This window comes from Arvicanthis niloticus, chromosome 3 (assembly GCF_011762505.2).
Source record: "Arvicanthis niloticus isolate mArvNil1 chromosome 3, mArvNil1.pat.X, whole genome shotgun sequence".
NCBI classification, from domain to species: domain Eukaryota; kingdom Metazoa; phylum Chordata; class Mammalia; order Rodentia; family Muridae; genus Arvicanthis; species Arvicanthis niloticus.
In genome coordinates this window covers 79734628-79759141 of record NC_047660.1, presented here as the reverse complement: position 1 = coordinate 79759141, position 24514 = coordinate 79734628, and the positions used below count along the sequence as shown (strand labels likewise).

The 24514-nt window shown below is 45.3% G+C and overlaps 1 protein-coding gene across 6 annotated transcripts in view; it reads right to left on the bottom strand.

Moving 5' to 3' along the window:
* Positions 1-24514, bottom strand: part of Arhgef3 (Rho guanine nucleotide exchange factor 3) — a 277400-nt gene that overhangs the window by 158560 nt on the left and 94326 nt on the right. For all 6 annotated transcript variants that reach the window (XM_034498310.2, XM_076931301.1, XM_076931302.1 and 3 more), the window contains exon 3: positions 24009-24075. In XM_034498310.2, the coding sequence (XP_034354201.1) occupies positions 24009-24075 (67 nt within the window). The remainder of the gene's footprint in view (positions 1-24008; positions 24076-24514) is intronic.

The window sequence follows — 24514 nt, the reverse complement described above, 5'->3', positions numbered from 1 at the left end:
TTTGTAAATGTAATGTTTAGCTACAAAGATGCAAGCCAAGCTTTCCTGATACTGTCTCTCAAGTGCACAGGTTTTGACAAGTACTCATCTTTCTCATCCTAGCATGAGGTCAGAGGACCAGCATAGAGAGCTGGTTCATTTGGACAAGACACTGATCTAACTTCAGGGTATAACAAGAAAGCCTAGTACCATTCATGCTGCCAGGAAAATACATAAACAACACACACACACACACACACACACACACACACACACACACACAAACTGAGCTCCGGAAAATAATTTTCATGCGGACAAAGTTTTAGAAGAGCTCTCAGAGAGAGGAGCACAGGCATCTAAGAAGGGTGCGCTGGACAAAAAGAAAAAGAACAAACAGAAAACTCAGGCCATAGCGGGGAAGTGTGAGACCCCGAGTGCCTGGAAAGCAGCCCAAACACTTGGCCGTGCCCAGAGGCAGCTCTGACAGGTTCCTCTTACTTTAGGGAGGATGAGCGGTTGCACTTGTTTGAAGAAAGAAGGAAGTGAAGGAAGTGAAATCACTCTAAAGGCCTGAAAGACAAGAATGAGTCACCTCAGGGCTGGCACCCAGGTGAATATGTGTCCACCAAATGGTGGTGTCAGATGGATGGTCCTTAGGATCCTCCTTCCCCAAGCCTAGCACCTCAAAAGAAGGATTTTTGCTCCAAACCCACACAGGAAGAACCCCACATTTGCACAGGGCCCTCAACAACCTTCTCAGGTGGCAGCCCAGCTAAAGAATGAATGGTAATCCTCTAAGAACCCCCGGAACATTCTTTAAGTCTGGAAGAAAGCTACTTCTAAGAGCTCAATTCACCAAGACCAGCCTTACCTCAGTGGACATCCAAGGGAAATCTGAGCTGACAGAGCACACTCGGGTTTAGTTCATGTCAGTGGAGGGATGGACCACTCACATCAACTAACTTAGGCTGACACAATCAAACTTTCAGCTACTGAGAATGGGAAAGAGGGCCACAAGTAGTGGGCTACGCATTTCTAGGAACAGGTGAACCTGACTAGGCCCTAAAGCAGGTAGGGGTCGGGGAGGAGAGAAGAAGGGAGAGAAGGAAGCCTACAGATGCCCTGGCAGGGACAGGGGCACAGAAAGGCCAGAGCATAGCCATTTCCTCTGCAGCTGCTCCCACCCTAACAGGAGTAAAATGCTGCCCTGAAGTCCCTGCCCTGTGGCATTCATTTTGAGCTGCACACATAAGCTCATAAAGGAACTGGGAGGTTTTGCTGCTGGACTCTGAGGAGCTGCAGAGATTCAGATATGTTTTTCAATTTTACAAGCAATCTATCATTGCAACACAGAAAATATAAAGTAAAAAGAAAAGTGCATCTTTCCAGGGACCCTGCCACGATCCCCTATACCACAGGTAATGGGGTTAGAGCCAGAGGGAGACTTGGACAACACTAGTGCCTTCAGGTTGAGGGAGGAGTAAAATACCCAGAGACAAAGGCCAGTGGGATCTGGGCCCACTGAGGAGGTTTGTCTTCAGTCAGTTCCTGCTCTGGGGAACACAAGAAGCTACAGCCCAAGCTGACCAGACATTCTAGATTTCTTTTTTAAAGCCTAAAATTCCAGATCTTTTATTTGGAAGAGAGAGAGAGAGAGAGAGAGAGAGAGAGAGAGAGAGAGAGAGAGAGAAGAGAAGAGAAGAGAAGAGAAGAGAAGAGAAGAGAAGAGAAGAGAAGAGAAGAGAAGAGAAGAGAAAAGAGAGAGAAGTCTCCAAAGTTTTAAGTTCTGGTTACTCTTCATCACTGTACCATACTGGGCATACAGCACAGTCCTGGCTAAATTTTTCCTGGTACTGAGACACCCCTGAGCTTCTGGGTGTAACAAGGTCTTTGCCTCTGCCCCTTTCTTTTCTAAAAACAAGACAATGACATTGGTGAACTGCAAGCACCAGGCCTTTTCCTTGACAACCAGGGAGGGCATCTTCCCACGTCATAATGCATTTCAGCATCTTGCTGGAGAATACTTCTATACTGCTCCACCAGCCCCCAACAATGGGCGCTGTGCAAACGTGAAGTGTTGAAATGTTACTTTACGCTTGTCCATGCTCACCGCTGCCAATGCTGGGCACTTAGCTCATGGTTATGGTGTATTTGTGAAGGATATTAATGCGTTATGAACCATGATTACTGTGATATTACCTTGTGACTACCGATTGTTGATGTTTTAACATGAGCCCTCCCCATGTATTTTTTGTCTAGATGGTCCTTACAACTTTGTCAAAGAAGGTCTTAATTTTATTATGATATTCTACTTTGAAGTTTTTTAAATAACAACAGCAAAAGAACCTGAAACTTAAAAAGGTAACAGTGAGGTTCCCTTTAGCACAGGGCCTAGGTGGTACAGGTCAGTCAGGAGGAATCCTTTTGAACACCTACAGTACACACACACACCCCACACATATACACACATACACACACCACACACACATCTACACACATATGCATACATACACATGCACACCACATGCACACATGTATGTACACACACACGCACACTTCCTGCCCCTTCACCCCTCACCATTCAAGAGCCATCTAGAAAACTACTTTTTCAATATTCAGAAATCTGACTCATTGAACCACAAACACTGGAAAAGACAAGGAATGTCAACAAAGAAACCTTTCACCTGCCTCCTGGGGGGAAAATCCTCCTTTCAAAGCTGAATGTTATAGTGGTTCAAGGTAAATTTTAATGGATTAGAGAGAAATTTAAAAAAATAAAACCATGAAGTTGTGGAGGTACAGGTTCTTGTGGTTTAGTATTTTCCTTCACCTTGGGGTGTTGATTCATTTGTTTCAACATGGGAAACTCCCACAAGGCACTTTCTGTGCAGACGGCTGTGTTCCCACGCCTGCTCACTAACTAGACACTACCACCACACTTCTTGGTATCATGGGGACAAAGACTTCTCCTCTTGTGTGGCTCTTCTATGCAGCTGACAGCATCTCCTGGTGAGAAGCTCCAGGCAGTTTACTCCAAAGGTATCATAAGCAATAGATTTACTGGGGCTGTGAAAACTTCATTTGCATAAAATATCGGTCATGGTTCAGTAAAATTCTATCTTTACTAGAAGTGAGCAAATGGGTTGCTGAGATGGCTTAGTGGGTAAAACCACTCCTGGTCAAAGCCTGATGACCCAAGTTTGATCCCCAAAACCAATGTGAAAAATGTGTGCGGTGATACACATCTTAAATCCTAGCATTCCTACGGAGAGATGGGAAGTAGAAACAGGAGAATTGCCCAGAAACTTGAGGGTCAACCAGCTGGGAGTACACAGTACAACACTAGAGGCTCTGCCTCACCAAAATGGAAACTGAGAACAGGCTTCTGAAAGTGTCCTCTGACTTTCACATACACATGCATGTATGCATGTACGTATACACACACACACACACACACACACACACACACACTGATTAATAATATATAAACAAAAAAGGTAGCAGATACTATGTGGGGTGACACTTGTCTGTTATGGTAGCACTCTGGGAAGGAGGTATCTTGCGTTTAATGACACTGTGGTCTCCTGAACGAGACTGTGATGGGGTGGAGGAGCAGGAAGGGGGAAAAGAAAGAATAGAAGGACAGGTGGTGACAAGAAAAGATAACAAACAAATTATAGTGATTCTTCCATTTGAAATTCATTGCATTCTGTAATCTCTTCCTTAATTTGTCTATGAGATGCTAAAGACACTTCAGAATCTAAAGCATCAGAAGACAGTCATGGAATGTTTCTGTCCACTTGAGATTAGACAGAAGTTTCCACAATTCTGCATGCTGAATCACAAAGAGGGAAGTAAAGTGATCAGTGTAGAAACAAGATGTTAGTAGTAACCAAAATGTAAAACTATTACCAGTGATTTAACCAACATCCCAACATCGGAAAAGTATTGCATAGACCTTAGGTTTCTGAGATGGTTGCCAAATTCAGGTACTACCAAGAGGAAACCAAGTTTTTATGCCATGGTTGGAGGGAGGAACCACAAGTGTCTGAGGTGGTGTCATCCTGGCAGAGGGGCATCACCACATGGAGTCGGTGAGAATTAAGGACTTCGGGGCACGTTTACCTGTGGTCAGATCATTTCACTTAATGTCTCTGTATCTACTTTTTTACTGCTGTAAACAGAACTTGAGCAGCTATTCCCCCTGCTTTACTAGGAGTTATGGGGGAGGGGGGTGGCAGGCCTCCAGATGCCACCCAAGTCAGGACCAACTGGATATAGGTGACTTAAGTCTAGAGATTCAGACCATACCCTTCTCAGTGCCGCAGCCCAACTAGATTACAAAATAAATGGAAAGCGTGTGAGAACAGACCTGGCTGCCCAAGGTCATGAACAAATAAATAGGAAACTCTTCATCTACGGTTTCAACCCAAGAACTAAAAAGAAGCGGTGCTTTGACATGGGGTCCTTACAGACTGCTAACCAGCCTAATCTTCTGGGCTTATCTTGCCAGTTTCGCTCTGAGCGATTATTTGTATGCTGTATTTTTTTTCTCTCTAAACAAATCAGAACCTTTATAACCAAATTCCTCGCATTATTTGGCGATTGACACTGTTATGGCTTGAGTCTGAAATATCCCCCAGAGGCTCACGGTTTGAGCATGGATCTATTTTGGGAGGTTGCGGAACCTTGCCCAAAAAGAGAGAGCACTAGGTGAGGGGTGGGGCTTCAGAGTTATCTCAGCCAATCCTCCTCTTCCCCTAGTCTCTCTGCTTCCGGGTCCACCAGGATAGGAACAGCCTCTATCACGAGTTCCACAGCCTCGGACTGGGTGATTGTTCTATCATCAGCACGAGGTACTGGAACCCACTAAAACAGTAAACCAAAACCAAAATCTTCCCTGCCTTAAGTTATCTCTGTCTGATGCGGTCGCAGCAACCCAGAACTAATATAGATGCCCAGGGAACTGCTCTACAAACACTAGCAGGGGCAGAGCTTTTGCAAAACAGCTCTTTTGATTTATATCTTCGAACACGGGCCTCCTTCATGCAGCTCCTCCGAGGCCTGTCAAGTCTTCTTGGTGAGCCTGTCCGTTAAAAGTGAAACTCTTGCGGGTTACTGACCTCTGCTCAATTCTCTGGAAGAGAAAAGGTTTACACAAGTGACAAGCTGATCACTATCAGCCAGAGAACTTCCTTACTTGGAAATGAGATTTACTATTTGTCAGTCTACTGCCAAATCCAGTTACAAGTGGAAAGTCTGAATGTGGGGGTGGGGATGGTATTTTTGAAGCTTACACTGAGTAATAGCCAGGAGGATTTTTAAGAAGCAATTTGCTTAGATCAGAAAAACGACTGTACATTTTAACGTTCTGGGTTAAAATATGTAACAAAAGCAAAAATCTGTATGAGTGTGTGTGTGTGTGTGTGTGTGTGTGTGTGTGTGTGTGTGTGTGTATTCCTTGATCCACATAGGGCAATCTGTTCTCTCCTTCCTCCATGTGGGTTCTGTGTCTGAAACTGGGGCAGCAGGCAATCAGGCTCCCTAACAACTGCCTTTACTGCCATCTCATCAGCCCCTCCCTCCCTATAGTAACTCTAACTACAACTGCCTGACCCCTGACCCGGGTAGGAATAGAGCAGTAAGATGAGTTGGTCTGGGCCACATGCAGCTTGGAGGAGTTGGTAAGTCACTTCACTTCTACACCCTGAGTTTTCTCATGTGTAAAACACATGTAAGGATGCCTTCCTTTCTCAACAACACAGGGAGGACGACAGGACCCTGACATGTGTAAAGGCAGAGCAAAAGATATGTGGACACCAGGGAGCATCACATTCTAATTTTGTACAGGTTTAAATATTTGTTAAATTTTTTAAAAATATTTTTACTTCTTTTCAAAGTGAAGAAAGTTTTATTCTCTTTTAAATTCTGTTTGCTTCCAATTTGCTTATTTGTGGTGGGGTCTAATGTGATAGTCCAGGATGGCTTTGAACTTGCAATTCTCCTGCCTCAGCCTCCTGAGTGCCCATATTTACTTATCACTGTGTCCACCTAAAGAGTTCAAGAATTCTACAAAAACACCCTCAAGAAAGTACCAAGATTTTAAGACACACTCTGTCTCTGTGATGCACACCACTCTGGCAGTCCAACAGTGAAGTAACTTTTCTTCTCCTTTTTAAAATGTGTGATTGGGTGCATCTGAAGAATAAAAATTGCTACTTTCACTTCCTTAAATCAAAATCGTAAAGGAGTCACCAAAACACTGGAAAACAGCAAACCAATAATGGGATGCTGGGAAAAGGCTTAAGTTAAGTGTCTACATAAGGGATAATGAAATCCCTACTGGAAGCCTAGCACCTGCTCCCATGCAGGCCTCTTCCAGGACACTGCCTCTTTAAGAGAGACTTCCTGGTGAGGCAGAGCTTTCCGAATGCAGCTTCCTGGAGACCACATACATAAACAGTAAACTCTGCTGAAGAACTGCACATAGACAATACAGCCCATGTGGCTGTAACAAGAACCAATTATGAGGGCTGACAATAACCAGGGCATTTCCAGCAGGAATGCAGAACTCTGATAAACACAAGAAAATGCGTTACCCAAACACCATACACCTGCACACACTGAACGGAATTTTAAAAACACAGCGCCTGACCTCTCATCCCAGAGAGAAATAGTTGCCTCCAGATTCGGGGCTGTTTTTTAAATTATCATTGACCAGGAAGAAGCAGACAAAGCTTTTCTCAGCACTACCACACACTAAGTGCACACTCAAGGGGCCACATGTTTCCAGGCTGACCGACAAGGCCTAGGACATCTCTAACAGCCAAGCTTGGGGGGGGGGGGTGCCCTATAGTTGAACTCCCTTCCTGGACCTGGGGAGTCCCCAGATCAGAAACCAGAGCCCAAGTCCTATTAAAGAAGACCACTGCCCACTCATTTCCCAGCCTTCCTTGAAGCCAGAGCACCAGAGCACTGGCCAGGCTCAGCCAATTAGGTGAGGCCATCTGAGGCCTAGATCAGGAGTTGGGAGGCTGGGCAGCCAGGGCTCTGCAGGGCTAATTGTGTGTGGGTTAACAGGAGAACATGGTTAAGAGGGGTTGTGAGGGCAGATTGGAAGCCATGTTCTATTGTCAGGGCTGGTGTTATAAAGTGGCATCTCCCCAACCCAGAGACAGCAGCAGAAGTGTCCTTAGGACAATTGTTAGTGATGTTATCTAGGGCTGTTCCAGATTTCCCAATCCTTCCCAGTCTCCCTGAGCTACCGTGAATTCACTTTCTAGTCAACAAAACTACGTCTCTTTGGGAAGGAGTTAGTTACTGAACACAGTTCTGTGAGGCAGACCAGAAATCAAGTGCACAGAATAGTTCTGAGCTCCAGGACGGAATGGTCTCTCTCATACTCACAGTGCCTCCTGACCTTATGCCCTTTATCAGCTGGTTTCTAATTTGTCCTGGACTTTATCTCCTTCTGCCTTCCCTCCCCCAACCCCCTCAATCTGAGGTCACACATTCTGTTTCTCATCAGGCTCCTTCCTGTCTCGGGGTCTTTGCACCTGCGATTCCTCTCCAGGAAACTCCACCCCAGCTCATCCCAGAGCAGCACCCTCACTGTGTGATACCAACTGATGGGAGACCCCTCCCGATCAGGCTGGCCTAAGGACTTTGCTCCACACCCCAGCTCTTAGTTCCCTGTTAAGATACCTGTTGATTTCCTCTGCAGAACTTACCACATCCTGTGATTAATTCATTTCAAATAACAGTAGCAAACACCATTGCCTGAGTGCTTTCTTCACGCAGGCGAAGTTCCTTTGATCCCGTGCTACTCTGTGCTTTCATAGAGGTTACAGACACTCTTTAGGCTCAGAAAGGTTAAAGGAGTTGTCCCAAGAGCTAGGCTTGACAGGATGAACCTTCACTTGGATTTGCATCGTGGGCTTTTCACGACAGTGCTCCCACAGATACCGGGTGAACAAAGACCAATTGTGTCACAGGTGGCAGAACTTTGAACCTGGTACTCCAGATGGCAGCCTCCTCTTGAACACAGACAGACAGACAGACACACACACACACACACACACACACACACCCTGCCAGCATTCAGTCTAGCACCCACATGCCTCCCACATGGGCTCTCTTTCCCCAGTCAGGGGAAACAGGCTCTAAGGGTGGGCGCATAACACCTCGGAAGAGTTCACAGCCAGCCAGATGGGATACAGACCAGCAAACAACACTTGATGTTCTTGAAGAATTCGGCAGCCTAAAGAAGCCAGGGACAATTTTCAGGCTGTCCCCAGGGGAAATGCCCTTCACTAAGGGGATGCCAGGGATGTCTGAGAACTGTTAGGGTAAGGGGAGGAGTCAGAATAAGAGTGAGGGACAGTGAAAGCCCAGATCATTGAAGGAACCAGTTAGTCAGAGGGCCTGCAGAAGGGCCAAGTAAAGACTGTGATACAAAAAGTTGGGAACATGGTAGGAATTCTACCTCTCCCTGGAGGAAACAAACCAGCCGGGGTTGTCCAGAGTAGCTGCACAACCAGCTAGAACCTGACTTTGTCAAGGACAAGGACAATGCCATTGCTGTACAATAATGGTCTAATGCTGGTCGGTTGCTGGTCATTCCCTCTATGTTTTAAATCCCACAAGCATAACTATCATCGAAATGCCAAAATAAATCATAATCACAATTTAAAAAGAAAAGGAGTCCCATCTCTGTCCCCAGGCTCCCTTTTCCCTGCAGACGGAGCCAGACAAGGTCCTCCTGCCAGCAGCATAGCACTCCCTCTGGGGATGGGAAGCTACACAGAGCTCTGAGGTGGGTGATTTATGGAGAAGACCAGGAGTCACATGCTTCTTGACAGTCTCAGCTGCCAAGACTCCTGAAGATCCACCTCAAGCTTGTCATCTTTAAGGGCAAAAGCTGCTTGCTGCTTTCCTAACTGGTTTGGACACAAAAGATCTCCCGTGCTGAATGGGCATCTTGGGGCTGTGGCAAGGGACACACCATGACCCTTTCTGACATTGTATTTTGACAATTCCTTCCCTGAGAAGGTGTAATACTGTCTACCACTCTTTACAAAGTCCCAATAGCAAAAAAGTAGGATTCCACCAGAGGCAAGGAGGTACTAGGGTCTTAGAGCAGGGATACGGAGGTCCCTCTAATTGCATGTGTGACCTGAAAGCAGCTGCACTGGAAAGTCTTTATTCAGCATAGATGACAGCTTCCTCATAGCCACAAAGATTGATGCCCCTTCAGTTAACCACCCCCTATATATGCCAGTACCTTATAGAAGACCCCTGACCCCACAACCTACTGAAGGCAATATCCAGTAAGGGCAGAACTGCATATAAATGGCTAGAATCTCAGGGGAGCGTCCAGCAACCTCCCCATCATCTCTTTCAAAGAGGGAAATCTCAACAGCCAACAAGCCCAACAGCACAGCCTGTATGGCGAATATAGGGGCTAATCTACCACAATAAAAGTCATTATGAGGCCAAGTATAGTGGAGCATGCCTTGAATCCCAGCACTCAGGTGGTAAGGCAGATGGATCTCTGCATTAGAGGCCAGTCTGGTCAACATAGTGAGTTCCAGGGACAGCCAGAGCTGCATAGAAAGACCCTATTTCAAGAAGAAAAAAAAAAGGAGGAGGAAGAGAAGGAAGAGGAAGAGAAGGAAGAAGAGGAGGAAGAAGAGGAAGAGGAGGAAGAAGAAGAGGAGGAGGAAGAAGAGAAGGAAGAGGAAAGAAAGAAAAATCATTATGAGTAGTAACAATGATTTGGCTATTTCTAATAAGAATATGAATCTGTACAAATAGATGTTGCTGGTGTTAGTGTATGTACACACGCATACACATATATGATCATCATATATAGCAAGATATTTATCCATTAAACATAATATATAACATATAATGTAGTAATCATGGTTTTATTATCATCCTCTTTAACCTAATATTAGAATTTGTTTGGGCTAGGATCTGGTTCTATCTGCTTACCCAGTATGCACTAGGCCCCCAAGGTTCAATCAGTCCACATAACTGTGTGTGATGGTACAGGTCTGTAATTCCACCACTCCAGAAGTACAGGCAGGAGGATCAGAAGTTGAAAGTCAACTTTAGCTACAGAGTGAGTTTGAAGCAAGCTTGATACCCTATCTCAAAGAGGGGATGGGTCTGAGAAGGGAACCCCAAGAACAGGCATCTGGGGAATGTTAGTGTTGTGATTTCGTACTATTGGCAGGTACAATGCTGGAGTAACCTAACACAGACCCTAATGTCTGAACTGCCCAACATGTGCAACAGGCTTGTGAGAATCACCCACTATGTAAGACCTTGATTTCCTGTCTCCATGAAGAGAAATAAAGCAATATTGCCTTCTCACACTGTGCTTTCCTGTATGCATTTTCACAGAAGTCTTCTCAACAGCCCCCTGAATCACATACAGTTACGAGGCGCAATTTACAAAAGAGACAATCCAAGTCTCAGTTAAACATTCATCAAAGACTACTCAGCTAGTCTGATATGTAAGCATTCTGACGTTGAGCACACAAGCCAAGACATAGAACAGTACAAAAGACAGACCATGCCCCTCTGCAGAACAGAGTCAGCCAATGTATGTTGTGGAATTATTTCATGGACCCTTAATATGCTTCCTTGTTTGGAATGACTTCTGCATAGCAGGCACTATGTGGAATGCTTGACTGCATCATGGCTGCCTCATCACTATGGCAACCTCTGAGGCAAGGACTAGAGGATACTGAGGTTCAGAGAGGTTGAGTTCCTGGTCCATTGCCACAGAGCTTGTTAGCAGCAGCCTCTGTATAGCTGCCACTTCCACTCAGGCTTGGAGATGGGCTCTGCAATGCCTTCTCCATGTCCTCTAAGCACCATGGTCCCCTCATTCCTTCCCATTTTGAAGTCAGAGTGGCTATTTCTGTACCAGAATAATGACTGGGGTGGAAGAGGGTGGGGAGCAAGACCACAGTACAAAATATAATTACTGCAGGCAGTGATTTGCACTGTCACTCTGCAATGTGTCCAAGGCTCCATGCGAGCTCTGCTTGCCTCTGCCTAAATCATGCAAAGACATGTGATGAGCGATGACATCATGAGGTTAGGAAAACACCTCTAAACAATGCACCCAAACACACTGTGGTGGCTTAAATAAAAATGGCCCCAACAGATCCATAGGGAGTGGCACTACTAGGAGGTGTGACCTTGTTGGAGTAGGTACTATCTTGTTGGAGGAGGTGTGTCACATCCACTTCTTGCTGCCTGTGAATCAAGATGTAGAGCTCTCAGCTCCTTCTCCACCACTGTGTCTCCCTGCATGTGGCCATGCTTCCTACCATGACCATAATAGACTAAACCTCTGAACTGTATGCCAACCCTGATTAAATATTTTCCTTTCTAAGACTTGCTGTGGTCAATGGTGTCTTTTCACAGCAATAGAAATCATAACACACCCAGAAGTGATAGGATGAAGTGATACGTAAAAACCCAGAGAGGCTAAATTCTCTGTTCATAATGAGGAAAAGGAAAAGGCAGGGCTGTGGACAGGCAGGAACCCTTCAATAAGGCAACCCAGGTAGGAAATGCCGTAGACCCACATGTGACACAGTGAAGGAGGGTCTGAATCTATTATAAAGATAGTGGGGAGGGGAGGGTCAGGAGGAGGTGTTCTACTACAGTAGAAATCTCGGAAGTAGTAAGGATGTCCTTTCTGCATGTTCCTTTCGCAGACAGTTCACCCCTCAGCAGTACAGCCTAGAGGAATGGCCTATGGCTGTGAGATTCCAGTCTGAGAAGCTAGGCGAGAAAGGGTGAACCTGTTCAGTACTTAATCACAGACCTGTGACAAACTAATATCAATTATTTCATCTAATCCCCATAAGAATCTAGGACATTTCAGTGAGGCAGCATGAGTCTTTGTGAAACTGATCACCTATCCAGACAGGCAAACGCAGACCCACTTGGATTTGATGCTCCGACTAGAGATGAATGGGTCAAGAGTGGATCCGTTCTAACAGCTGATCAGAAGCCAGCTGGTGAAGACCAGAGAGATGAGCTTCCTCAATGAGAAGATCGATCAGAACTTCCATGGGCCGAGCAAAGCAGACAGAGCTGACACCATCATATACCCACCATATACACACAAGGACATTAACCAGGTCCCCATGGCTGAGTGTTTTTTAATTAAGCCATCACTTTCTAGGGACAGTAGAGCACATGTTCTTTGCCTAGAGCTCCACCCAAATGGATGCAAGTTATCTGCAATACAGACCAACCCTGGGCAAAGCCTTGGCTGCTAGCATCTGGTCACAGCTCACAGCTAGCTTCAGATTAACAAGCAACCCACTGTGCCTGTTAATGGGAAGCCAGCAGCAAGGATGTTTTCTTCCCCCAGGGGGTCAAACCTGAAGCAAACCACATCCTAAACTACCAGTTCATAAGAAATATAAAAGAGAGGAAAACAGGTTAAATGACATCCTAGGGTAGATGTGTGTGAACGTGTGTGTGTGTGTGTGTGTGTGTGTGTGTGTGTGTTTCACACACCCACCCCAACACATTGACACACATGAGACTGAAGTATTTACCAGTCGAATATGACTGATATGACACATCTTTAAGCAACCCATCTGAGCTTTTCAAAACATTCTAAAAGGCCATAAAGAAGGTAGGGCATAGGGACTATCTGAGAATAGCATATACTTAAGAAACCTCATAACAAAATCATAATCCTTGATTAGATAAAAACTAAGAAACAGAACTCCCACGGGAGGCACCAGCCAATCCTGAGTGATCCATGGGGAACCTTCCAGGAGGGGCAGCTGGCATCGGAGCTTTGCTGGCTTTGAGGATAACGTGGCCAAGATCCTTATTCCAGTCATTGATGTATCTGCAAGTGTGTTATTCTGAAGTGTCAGCAAAATAAAGCCAAGGTGTCCACAGTGAAGGGCAGTGAGTAGAGCAAACATTAGCTGTTGACTCTGGACAGTGAGTGCTCAACTGTGCTCGTCCCCCAGCTTTCCCGCCGCCGTCATGATGGTTTATAATAAGATGCTGATAACACAGCACACATTGTAAGTGACAGTTGTGCTAAAGCCCCTAGGAGGAACCAAGTGAGAGGGAGGATTCACACACATGTCATTGAACACCTGTACTAAGTCATAGTTTTCTCCCATGTGTCCTGTGGTAAGGCTTAGGTGAACCTGCATAAATTAAAATGCATAGCTGATACATCATTGTGCTTCTCTTAACTCAGAGCTGTGCTTTTAAACAAACCCTTCTCTGTCAAAAAAAAAAAAAAAAAATCAGCCTTGTTCCCCCTTTTTTTCCTAACTAGGATGTTAGATCCAATCAAGCCTGGGGACACAGAAGCCTGGGGACACAGCACATTAGCAGTCTTCTGATGTACAGAATGTTCCTTCTATGCTGAATGTGTGTGAAGCAAGCAGTCGGGGACTAACGGGACATGTTGCTGTCCCAGTGTCAAAGCCAGCTGGTTCCACTGCCAGAGCCACCTGCGAGTGGGCGGGAACAATCACACACAAAAAAATCGCTGGCCTAGGACTTGGGCGATCTGCAGAGCTGCATGGCAGTAGAGCCTGGCTAGTGGGTGCCAATGAGCCCAAAACTCAAGCGACAGAGGGACTTCATTACCACACTCACATAAGCTCATCCCGTAAAAATGGCCCTGGTGCAATCATACGGTAGTCAGATTTGACTTCTGAGCAGAAACATGTTGCTTATAGAAGGCTACTTATATATACTATGTATATGTAAATGGAATAATAATGTAAGTAGAATATGTGTGCTAAAAGCAAATGAAAGAAGCAAAAGATACTTAACATCCACGAGGCAGCAGTCCTTAAAGTACGGTGTATACACATGAAGTATACACAAGACTTAGAGGTTGTTAGGCACAAAATACAAACGCACACTGGCTCTGTGTGCCTTCTACCCAGGAAACAAGTGAAAGAGAAATTCAGCTTCTGTGTCCCCAGGCTTGATTGCATCTAACATCCCAGCTAGGGAAAAAATGGGGAACAAGGTTGATTTTTTTTTTTTTTTAATGAACAGAGAAGGGTTTGTTTAAAAGCACAGCTCTGAGTTAAGAGAAGCACAATGATTTATCAGCTATGCATTTTAATTTATGTTTTCAGCTAAATGGCAAAATGCAGCTACTGACCTAACAGAGGAGTCCCCAGATCGCTTCCCCTCAGGGAGAGAAGGATGCAATAGAAGTGGAGAAGAGGTTTCTCATCCTAGGCCAGGCTGGCCTCTTGTGGCAATCCTCTTGTCTCAGGCTCCTGAGTGCTGGGATGACAGGCATGAGCTGCCAGGCCTAGCTGCTCCTGAATCTCTCTGATGTAAGCATGGGGCAGTGGTCCAGAGAACCTTCAGTATATGGGCTTCTTGCTTGAACTCTAAGGAGGCAGAGGACATTCAAACACCATGAAGCCTTGCTTCTCACTGTGTGCTTGAAATGATTTCATGAATGGTGTGACCCAGATCTTTAAAGGGCACTGGTGACTCCGAGTCTGATCCATCGATGGACCACAGTGATAAAGAAGATGGTGATAAAGAAAACCAGGAACAGGGCCTTGACCGGCTCCCATTCCAGGTTCTGACATACACAGAAAACAGGGAAAATAGACACCCTGTGAGGAAAGGAGACTGAATGGGAAGTTTATTCTTTAGAGAGGGAAATTTCCCTCATCCCTTGGGGTAGCAAGATCACTGCCATGATATGGTATACTGAAGGTTAAATTTTATTAAAATAAAGAATAAAGAGTTCTATGAAACGTGTATGATAAACCACAATACCATACAAGTTTGATTGTTCGGCAGTCTTCTGTTTAAAAGCCTGGCAAAATGCTAACACTTCCAGATAGTCTAGAAACAGCCTTACACCATTTCAGAACACAATCTTCAGGGCCTGCCATTACTTTGATTTGAGACTACTGTGATTTATATGTATTCTTGCTGAGTAAGATATTCTTGTTCCCTGTAAACAGCCACGAGTGAAAGAAATCAAATCAGTTAATGAATGAACGGTTTCTGTTCCAAGAAGAGGAGTTCAGCTTTTAGGGCCTCATGAAGTCAGAGCCCAGGAATATGGACAGCTGCATTTTCTAGAGAAATGAAGGATAACTTCTGAGAACAAGAATCATTGGCCCAGTGCCCCCTCTCTGTTTTAGAAACTAACCTCCCTGCCTCTCCTACCTTCCATCTCCACCCCCCCCATCCCCTCACCCCTCCTACTCTACCTATTATTATGGTTACAGTAAGAGCAACAATGGGGGGGAATAGGGTAACCCTATCTTCAGGCTACTGATAATTGGCTCAGGAGTATCCACCTAACAAAGCTAGACCAATGAGAATTCCTCACTAGTAACTCTGGGTCCGGTGTGTGTGAGGGTGGGTCTCTGAGCATGAATGCATTTCCAGTCTGAGAGAACTGGAAGAAGTCTGTCTGTAGAACTACTGAGCCAATGGCAAAGAAGAGGTAGTTTCTAGAAACTTCTTAGTTCTCATATCATACCTTGAAAATTTCCTATACCTCTGCATGTTTAAAAACCTGTCTTCTGGGCTGAGGGGATGAAGTCAGATATTAAAGTGCTTGCTGGACAAGCATGAGGACTTTAGTTTGATCCCCAGAGCTCCTGTAAAAAGCCAGGCATGAAGGCACATACTGGTAATCTCTGCACTGGGGAAGTGGAGCACTGGTTAGCCAGCAGAGGCAAATCTGTATGATCTAAGACAGGGCAAAACCCTGTAACTAAATCAATCGAAAATGGATGAACCCAAGGAACAACCCTTAGGGAATATTCTGGTCTATATGTGCACACACACAAGTGTGTGCGTGCACACACACACATTTTGTTTGCTTAAACAAATTTAAATTAATTTTTAAAGTTAAAACTTTTTTATGTATTATCATTCCAGGAGGGTGTGTTAGCACACACATGAAGGGCAGAGGAGAGCTGTGAAATGGGTTCTTTTCTCCCAAGGGTCCTGTGTATCAAAGTCAAGGCCTCAGGCTTTCAACACAAGCCCCTTCACTCACTGAGCCTTCTTGTCAGTCCCCAATTTAAATTCTTTCACTTTCAGCTACAATCCCCTAATTAGCCCAAAGTTCAAGCAGCCTTTACCCTGCAGACCTCTGGAAGTAGCAGATGAACTGAAATAACAGCTCCATGTGACAAACAAAGGCATCTACCAAGTCAGCCTCCATTGTGCACAGTCTGTAGATGTGGCACCCAAGTCCACTACAACCCCACAGGTCAGGAGCGCAGCAAATAAATCAAACCAAACCAAACCAAACCAAAACCAAAACAAGACAAAACAAAGAGACAAATGCTTGAACCTCAAGATGAGCTGTGGTGTGCCTGCCACAGTTTGATGTCAGCAAGCCAAGGACATGGGCTTACTCTCCCATGAACTATCGGCTATACCCAGAGTGACTGTTCCCACTTGAAGACATCTCACATCAAAGAGACATCCATTAAACGCGTGTCTCTAAAAAACACTCACTTCAGGCACAAGAGCACCTTGGTGGTAAGGAGCTAATATTTTCTGCACACTTACCTCCATAGGAGGCGTTATTCAGGACACTGTGCGCACCATTACAAAGCCTCTGGTTTTAAAAGATAGCTTTATCAGACGGCCTTATCATCTGTCCCTTAAGGACTTGATGCTGACATATGCCTAGTCTGAAGTCCTTGTTCAGGCCCTTCTGACCACAGAGCCAAAGCACATGGCTTTATCACTTGAGCCTCTGTTAAAGTGGCCAAGGACTGTCTACTAGAGTCTGGACTATCCAGGGATAGCCTACAGAAAAATGCTCAACCATGAGTGTGCATGGTGGCTTCCCTAGGCTCTCAGGAGGGGTAGAGGGGAAAATGTGGACATATGTCTTTGGGCATAGGATAAGCAGGCCCTTTCTGTATACCCACATCTTATCAGCCTTGTACAGCATCAACGAATGGTATCCTCTGGGGCAGGATCTTCTAACCCCTAACTTGGTTAAATATACCTCCTCTTACCTATAGAAGATTCTGATTATGGAAGATATTTTTAAATTATCATGCTTATTCCTTTTGCTAATTATAGATGGGATACACCTTCTCTCTAGAAAATTCCTACGTGAGAAAAAGCATGCAGTCAATACCAAAGTTCCGGAAGCTCTCACCCATCTCAGACTGTCAATTAAGACTGGCAGCTTTCACAAACATTTTCTAAGCATGGATTCATGTGTGACCGCCCTTCAAATGTAGATTACTTCTGCTTGCTTCTCATCGTGAACATCATACGCACATGTATGCAACCACACTGCTAAGGGCACAGGCTCTGAGGCCAAAATGATTTGTTTACAAGCTGGACCCAGGGCCAGCAGGATAGCTCAGTGGGTAAAGGCCCTGGCCAGCAAGCCTGACGATCTGAGTCTAATGCTTCAGACCCATAGGATACAAGGAAAGAACCAACTCCCATGACATCCTGTGCACTGTTGTCCTCTGACATCTTTAGCACACATGTGCTCCTCCTGTGCCATATATACAATAAATAAGTAAAATGTAATTTAAGCAAACTAGATGTTCTGTCCCATCACCGTGGAACTCTGGGGTGCTTCTGGTTTTATTCTTGTCATCTGAGTACTGGGGATAAGAACAGGATTGGCTCAACTGGCTGCTAGATCATGTGATGCTTTCACACAGGAAGACTTAAGTGAAGGCACTGTATTCCTGAGGGATGTCTGCATCGATGCTGGTTATTTTGTCATTGTTGTTGTCGCTACTTTTGTCCTTTTAAAATGTCAGTTAAAGTGAACGATTTGACTTTGTAGCTCCTCTTTGGGACTTGCTTATTCTAACTCCTTCACAATTTTTCTACCAGGTTTTCAAATTTGCATGATGCCTTTGCCAAAGTCCTTTGTATATTTGGAAAGTTGGCATGAGATAAATAACATAGATATTTTCCCTTGCAAATAACGTTATATGGAAGCGATATTCCGCAACAATGGTCCTTAAGACATGGGGGTGCTAGAGCAGAGTGAAGTTGGTTGGAGTCCAGGCTCTAGTTTTGATGTGTGGTCACAGAGGCAAGTTACTTTCCTTACTGATCTGTGTCGAGGCACAGGCCTCCTGCAATCTCCTCCCCAGCATGCAGGCAGGACCTCAACATAGATTATCACCTCAGAAGTTGCTGAACTGTGAGCTTTCAGACCATTAGGAAGAGCACTGTCTGGGTGGCCTCATCTAAGCCGAGCAGCATCCAGATAGTTGATAGAGAGAGGAGGCTCTCTGTCGTTGGCTTTGAAGGTGGAAGACATAGGAAGTGTGGGGACTAAACACAGCAAGGGCAGAACACCAAGGCCTGAAAACCCTGAGGAACTGGACTGACAGGAGTTTAGGCATGGAGAGACATCAGCCCAGTGTGACATCATGACTTCTATGCTATGAAACCCCAAGCAGAAACCCGCCCCTTGGGCCTCTCATTTCTGCTATACAGAACTGAGCCATGAATCAGTTTTAAGTCACCAAAGTTATAGTAATTATCTGTTCCATAATAGGAAGTCAGTGCACCTCATTTCCCCACCTATGAAGAGAAGGTGAGGCTCAAAGCACTCTTGGGATTTGTTTTGGAAAATGGTCCAATGCAAAAAAAAAAAAAACACTCTACCAAGCCTGGTGGAACTAACGGAGCCATTGCTGTCATTGCCATGGTTACTATCACAGACTGGAACAGCAGCCTTGCCTTAAATATAGGGAGATGAAAACTTTAAAAATAAAATTTGAGGAAATAAAATCATATTAAAGGGGTTTCCAAGTACTAAAAGGTTTGAAATAGAATATCCTCTTATCTCTAGCACTTTTAAAACAACATCCTTTAACAATGACATATTGCTTTTGTATTTTATTTTATTGGGTTTGGTCTGTTACAGGGTCTCAGTGTGAGTATTGCTCACACTGGTCTCAAATTCCTAGTGACCTTCTTGCCTCAGTCTCCCCAGTACCTGGGACTATGTGCCATCACCCCCGGCTCCATATGGCATGTGAGGATACAAACTGAGGACAGGCCCTTTTCCAACTGAGCCATCTCCTCAACCCTCCTCTCATCTTTAAAATGAAAATATCACTCAGACTGGACCATGGATCAGAAATACGTGAGGGCTGGAGAGGAGGTTCAGTGATCAACAGCGCTGGCTGTTCTTCGAGAGGACCACCAGGTTCAAGACCAAGGCACCCACATGGTGGCTCACAAATGCCTGTAACTCCAGTTCCTGGGTACCCGATGCCCTCTTCTGGCCTCTGTGGGCACTATACACACATCATACATAGATAAGTGCTCAGGCACACATAAAATAAAAATTAAAAAATAATTTTAAAAAATACTTGAAAAGTAAAACAGGAACAGAACCCAAAGTGAGCATCACCAGAATGCTTTTCTTGTCATTATTCCCTGAACAGCTAGTATAATAAAAATACTTTCACAGTATTTACAGTACTTTAGATAGCACAGAGACCAACAGATGCTTTAAATGTATACAGGAGAATATGTACTTCTCATACGCAGACACAAAAGCGTCCAGGGACTTGGATATCAGAAGGTCTTAGAGCCACAACCCTCTGTATTTTCTACACTAGAGGAATACCATGGTCTAACCTGGAGTCCTTGTTCAGTAAACAGAAGTGAAGCTGAGGCAGAGATTGAGCCTGGTGATAGAGGACTGCTGCCTCCTTTTGATGCTTAGCAACAGTAAGGTCACAGCTGGTGGGGATGTGGCTTGGCCTGATGAGGTGTAAGTGGGAGGGGCTCTCATTCCACTCAGTTGTGAATGTGAGAGTCTGAGACAGAAGACTTGATAGCTAGCTCTCTTCCAGATACCAGAAGCAGGGTGAGTAAGGCCATGGGGTGAGCACACAGGCCTCACTAGAGAAGAGAAGTGCCAGTCCTGAATTCTCCCATTGGAGCAGTCCTTAGAGTGATCACAACTGTTTCCTGTTTGTCCAGGAACTGGACTCTCTTTGGGAAACAGCATTAGACTCTTCCTCTGAGCTACTGGCCCTACCTCACCTCAAATGACACAAAACCTGGCCAGAGAGTGGCACCTCACCAAACCCTGTCCATCTGGGCTGCTGGATACCATTCTCTTAATCACAGGGGCCAGTCATCCCATAGCACATAGCTTAGGTTGGGGGAGAGTTCTGCAATAAGATTTTACCTGTGGGCCCTAGAAACAAAATTTTCTGTTTCCTCTGCTCAGATCATTCTATCCCTTTAAAAAAAATCCATAGGCGCCAGGCAGTGGTGGCGCACGCCTTTAATCCCAGCACTTGGGAGGCAGAGGCAGGCGGATTTCTGAGTTCGAGGCCAGCCTGGTCTACAGAGTGAGTTCCAGGACAGCCCGGGCTACACAGAGAAACCCTGTCTCAAAAAAACAAAAAACAAAAAAAAAAATTCATAGGCAGGAAGACGATACAGACCTAGAGAGTGACAAAGCAGAGACAAAACATACTCCTGTCCTGGATACAGCCATGCCTGAAGTCCACCCACCATGGCTTACTTCAGTCATTTGGACCATCAGTTCCCTTTTCACTGACAGTACTTCACATTGAGTGCTTCACCTGCATCCAGAGTTCTGATCAAGCCTTCAGCTAAAACTAAGAAAGACTATGTTGTTTGTGAGAGTCTCAAGATATCTCCAGAGTAAAGACTGGGCACTAGAGAAACAGCCAGGAAGATGTCTGAACTCCCTGCTGCTCTAGCTGCGCTCCAGCACTGCTCTGTGCACAGGAGGCCCTGTGAGCCACTTCCCAGCTCATTTACGGACAAGAGCAAGAAAGACATCAGTATATGGACCAGGGAAGTGACTCCGTGGTTAAAGGACTTGCCAAGCAACTGGAGTTTAGAACCCTAGAACCTGAAGAAATGCCAGATGGGAGAGACAGCCTGCCTCTAATTTCAGCCTTGAAAGGCAGAGACAAGGAAGAATATTATTACTGAGCTCCTTGTCAGCCAGCCAGCCAGCCAGCCACACTTTCTGTCTCTTTGTGTCTCTATCTCTCTCTGTCTCTCTGTCTCTCCCCTCCCCCCCCCCCCACCCCCATACACACAATGGCAACCTGAGACAGGGCTAGCCTACTCTGTAAGCAGACCAGATGCAGCATTACTGACCCTTCCTGTCCCTCTACACAGACGAAACTCCTACAGATACAGTTAAGAAAAAAGCACATGCCTGATGCTTGTTCAACATGAGGAGGTTGCTGTACAATTCACTCTGCGAGGCCTTTGAAAGCAACAGGCTATCCCTTTCTGATCTTCAGCTACTCCCAACCCCCAGATCTCTCCCACATGTGTGTCTCTCTTCACCGCTCGTCTAGAACAAAGATGGTTCATCTTTCCAGGACACTACACATCATCTCGACTCTATCCCTCAGCCCTGTTTTCTAACAGCTGCCCGGGACCTGGGTGAATACACCCAGCATCCATTTCCTCTGCAAGCTAGAGAACAACAGAACTGCAAACACTTGCACTATAACGGCTTTCTCCACCTCATGTACAAATACAGAAAGAATATTTGCTAGCACATAGATTCTAAAACCTTCCTTCCTAAACAAAAAAAAGAAACAGCGCGTTCTACAAGTGCTTCGCTCTAGGCACCCTGGAGGAGTGTGCACAGCTCAGTCTAACAGACCTGAGATTGACCTGCATTACAGATCTGTACCACCAGATAACTTCACAGTGGCAAGGTCTTCCTCCTGGCACCCCGGGCCCTTCCTTTGTAGCACCACAGAACAAGAACTGCTGGAAATGAGGTTGTTTGCACTCTCTGGGGTCTCTTCCACTACACATGCCTCTGAGGAGCCTCCTCAGTGATGGGCCTGGCCACAGAGGAACATAGAGCAGCCAGGCCTAGCGCCTTTCCTTCTGGTGTATCTTGATGTCAGTTTGTCTGACTTTTTCAAGAAGCCCCGGGGCCAGAAGAAATCAAAGAAAGAACAAGAAACAAAGACAAACACTGCCACTGGCCCAAGCACCAGTTGAAATTTAGTTATTCATGCCAGGGTAGCAAGCTGAGAAATTCATACTGATTTATTGATTTTGCAACATAGGGGCTCAGACCTGGGGCCTTGTGTATCATAGTCAAGCACTTAGCCTTAGGTTTTCTGAAATAGGATCTCACTAATGTAGCCAAGGCTGACTAGACTATATTACTTATGATCCTCTGCCTCTGCAATTTATAGATGTGGGTCTCTAAAATAATTTTCCAAGAGGGATCAGATATTGACACCTCAAGGCCATAGATGGAATAATCAACCCAGCTGGCCTCGGATAGAGGGCTGACTCCCTAAAGTGTCAGACTTTGGGTACTAAAATCAGAACAGTTCCTTGGCAATTTGGGATGAATCTTCTACCCTACGTACCTACCACTCTTGGCTAACAACACTGAATAGCAGGAGAACACTGAAGAGGGAGAGATAAGAACATTGAAAACAAGGTGGCCCTTACAAAAGACTGCCTTGCTCACGAAAGGTCTGGTCTCTACATAGTTAAAAACGACATCAGTGGTCAGTTTTCAAAGTGTGTCTAGGCTGCATGGTCAACAAAGACTTCTAGTCAGTGACTCTGGGAAATGCTGCAAATCCCCACTCTGGAGTCTACAGACATTAACCCATCTCTGACATGTCCTACAGTGGTGAACACATTTCATACGGCACATTCAGCCTGTCCCAAATATACTGCACCTCACAAGCTTTTTTATCTTTTGCTGGTCACGATCATCCCCTGAACACACTTGGGAAATGGTGATCTTATGCACAAAAGCAGGCACGAGACCTACTTCAGCCAGTCGCACACCTCCCTCAGAAGTCAGTGCAATTCTCCACGTGCTCAATGAAAAGTGTGCTGTAGCCCAAGCGAAAACAGTATCAGGCCAGCCAGACGGCTCACTGGGTAAAGGTGATTATCACCAAACATGACCAGTGTTCAATCCCAGGACCTATACGGTAGAAAGAGAAAATTGACTCCCACTCACAAGTTGTCCTTAGATTTCCACGCATGCACCATGGCACATCCCACAAACGGTAGATAAATGTTTTAAATCAGTGTCACATTCCACAGTTTTAATAAATGACTGCAACCTATCCACAACTTCAAATGGTGACTAGAATCAGTTAGACAAATCAAAATAGTATTGACTAAAGACTTGAAATAATTTAACAACGTCATGTGGATGTTGTGTGAGATAGGTGCCATTCATTCCTTCAACAAACCAGGCATTAGGCCAGGCCTAGTTCTACAGCAGTAGACAAGAAACAAACAAAGTCTCAACACACTTCCACTTGGGGCTTCCAAGCTTCCAAGGTAATTCAGCAGGCACCTAACCAAACACAGTGGTAAGACACGCAGGGGCATCTGGGAGGGCTCTTGAGCCAGCTTCATAACACCTCCATTTCATCTTTGATGCTCAACCTGTTGAGCATGAAAGATGAAATGGAAAGGCCTGGGAAAGCATGTTTAGGAGCACTGTGCTGGGTAGAAGACCCTCATACGCAATGGCCTGGGTGTAAAAGAACTCAGAACATCCCTACAGATCTAAAGGTCACAGCTAGAGCCACCTGAGTACCTTGGGTCCTCTATATGCCATGACTGACATCATTACACTCATATCAAGGAAGATGATGGCACCAAGAGGCAGAACTGCCTGACCCTTCCTAAGCCAAGAAGAGTCTGGTATTTTGTACTTGAGGAAACTTCATGGGTACCTTAAACCCCTAGAGAGCAAATTCCCCCTGAAGGCTTGTGCCTGCACATCATCAGCAGACTGTCAGATTCTGGCTTCTCTTTCCCAATAGACCTTGGTGTTTTCACAAGAGTCTTGTATAGCCATGTGCTCTGTCCAGGGCAGGACATGGCATCCATGCATGAACACAAAGGTGCTGTCCCTAAGTAAAGCTTGTTAGGAGAGTGAAACGCAGCATACCAAGTCCCTGGGGATGGGGTCACCTAGGATGGACACTTACCCCTCTGAAATTCCAGGCTTTGGGAGAGGGAAACATGGAGAAGTTGTTCTGCCTCGGCCGCTTGGGTCTAGAAAAGAAAAGGCAAAGGTCATTGTTCAGTGATGAGATGCACAGGGGAAGTGGACAGATGGTCTGGGGCATGAGGCGGACGACTCTTTCAGAGACTTTGGCAGCTGCTTTCACACCAAACCCCAGCTTGACAACACCCCCACCACCCCCACCACCAAGAGAAAAGTCCCACAGCCCCACAGAAAAGTCAACCTTTCAACCCGTGAAAATGAAATCTAGACCTAAACCCAAAAGCCAGACCCCATGCCCAGGATCTGTCTTTATTTCTAACATATAAATAATTCCCAAACAAACACCATCAGGTGATGTAATGTTCATGAATTAGATTCAGACAGGATCTCTCCCTCATAACACACAGGCTGAGAGCCCCAGGGTCTCCCCAAAGGCCATACAAGCTCTAGGTTTTAAATTTTTTATTATACTTATTTTTGTGTGTG